General features: G+C 54.0%; 1 protein-coding gene across 1 annotated transcript in view; it reads left to right on the top strand.

The window, feature by feature from the left end:
- LOC108804206 (actin-related protein 3-like) overlaps window positions 1-1440 on the top strand; it is a gene marked incomplete at both ends in the record, with an annotated part of 2357 nt that extends 917 nt beyond the window's left edge. The window contains one exon of the mRNA XM_018575958.1: window positions 1239-1440. Within this exon, the coding sequence (XP_018431460.1) occupies window positions 1239-1440 (202 nt within the window). The remainder of the gene's footprint in view (window positions 1-1238) is intronic.
- Between the last annotated feature and the right edge of the window lie 22 nt (window positions 1441-1462).

Here is a 1462-nt window from a genome sequence, read left to right as displayed (position 1 = left end):
TTCACTTTTTTTTTTTTTTTTTAATTTTTGGCTATTATTCGGCCGCTCCAAACTTAGGAACATCCCATAATAATAACCTCAGAGACCGATCCCGACTTCAGTCCAAGTCAGATCTCGCTAAAAGCTCTTTGATCGGCCCAGACGATGATAAGTCTGATACATTGTATCTTTTGTATCTCTTAAGTGAAATGTATCTAAACATCGAGCTCTCGAGCTGTCACAGCGAATAGCAGAGAGGGGAGTCACTCCGCTACCTCTCTGCTCTCTCAGCTGTCACATACCGGAGCGCTAATGGCGGTTCATGTAACGGCTTCATTCTCTCATTAATGACTGGTGACCGGTGAGAATCGGCTGTTACCGGCATTACAGAGCCTGATATAATTTGTCACGTACAGCGTACGTCTCCCGTCACCATGGGGTTAATGAGGGTCGTTGTGCCGTGTGTTGAGCTGGGTGCCGGATGGTGTGTTGTGCCGTGTGTTGAGCTGGGTGCCGGATGGTGTGTTGTGCCGCGTGGTGTGATGTGTGTTGAGCTGGGTGCCGGATTGTGTGTTGTGCCGCGTGGTGTGATGTGTGTTGTGCCGTGTGTTGAGCTGGGTGCCGGATGGTGTGTTGTGCCGCGTGGTGTGATGTGTGTTGTGCCGTGTGTTGAGCTGGGGGCCGGATGGTGTGATGTGCCGGGTGAATGTGCCGCATGGTGTGCATGTTACTCCTCTGACACTGGGGGACCTTCATCTGGTTTCTTGGCGCTCTCCAGAATCTGCCTCCTGGACCCCTCGGGATATTTCCCTCGCTGACCTCACACAAAGTTGTCTTGTTACCTCCACACGGAGTGTCTCTGGGCTTTATCCTGTATAGAGCCCATCTTTTTTTTCACCAGGATGGGGCCTCCATTCTTCCCTCGGTGGTTTCCTCTCTCCACATGACCCAGGAATTCCTCCGCTCCCCGTCTGTGGCGTGCGCTCCTCCGCTCCCCGTCTGTGGCGTGCGCTCCTCCGCTCCCCGTCTGTGGCGTGCGCTCCTCCGCTCCCCGTCTGCCACCCGGACCTCGGTTCCCATGTTTGTTTTACCAGGTCCCGTCTAGTGTAAGGTGCCTGAACCTGCCAGCTGAGCTCTTCCTGGCCGCCCTCTTGCGTGTCCTGGCCGCCCTCTTGCGTGTCCTGGCCGCCCTCTTGCGTGTTCTTTTGGTCATGTGACTGATTTTAGGTGGTATTTGAGCCTCGTCACTTTCGTTGCAGGAACGTTTCAGTTACGTGTGCCCGGATCTGGTGAAGGAGTTCAGCAAGTACGACACGGACGGCACCAAGTGGATCAAGCAGTACACGGGCGTCAATGCCATCTCCAAGAAGGAGTTCAACATCGATGTCGGATACGAAAGATTCCTCGGCCCCGAAATATTCTTTCATCCCGAGGTGAGTGGCGTACATCCTGCGCCGTGTGGTACAGGAGTACTCGGAGTACA

Source organism: Nanorana parkeri, unplaced genomic scaffold (assembly GCF_000935625.1).
Source record: "Nanorana parkeri isolate BGI_ZX_2015 unplaced genomic scaffold, ASM93562v1 scaffold6462, whole genome shotgun sequence".
Lineage (NCBI taxonomy): Eukaryota > Metazoa > Chordata > Amphibia > Anura > Dicroglossidae > Nanorana > Nanorana parkeri.
Note: the sequence above shows the minus strand (reverse complement) of the source record. Positions and strands in the feature narration are given on the sequence as shown.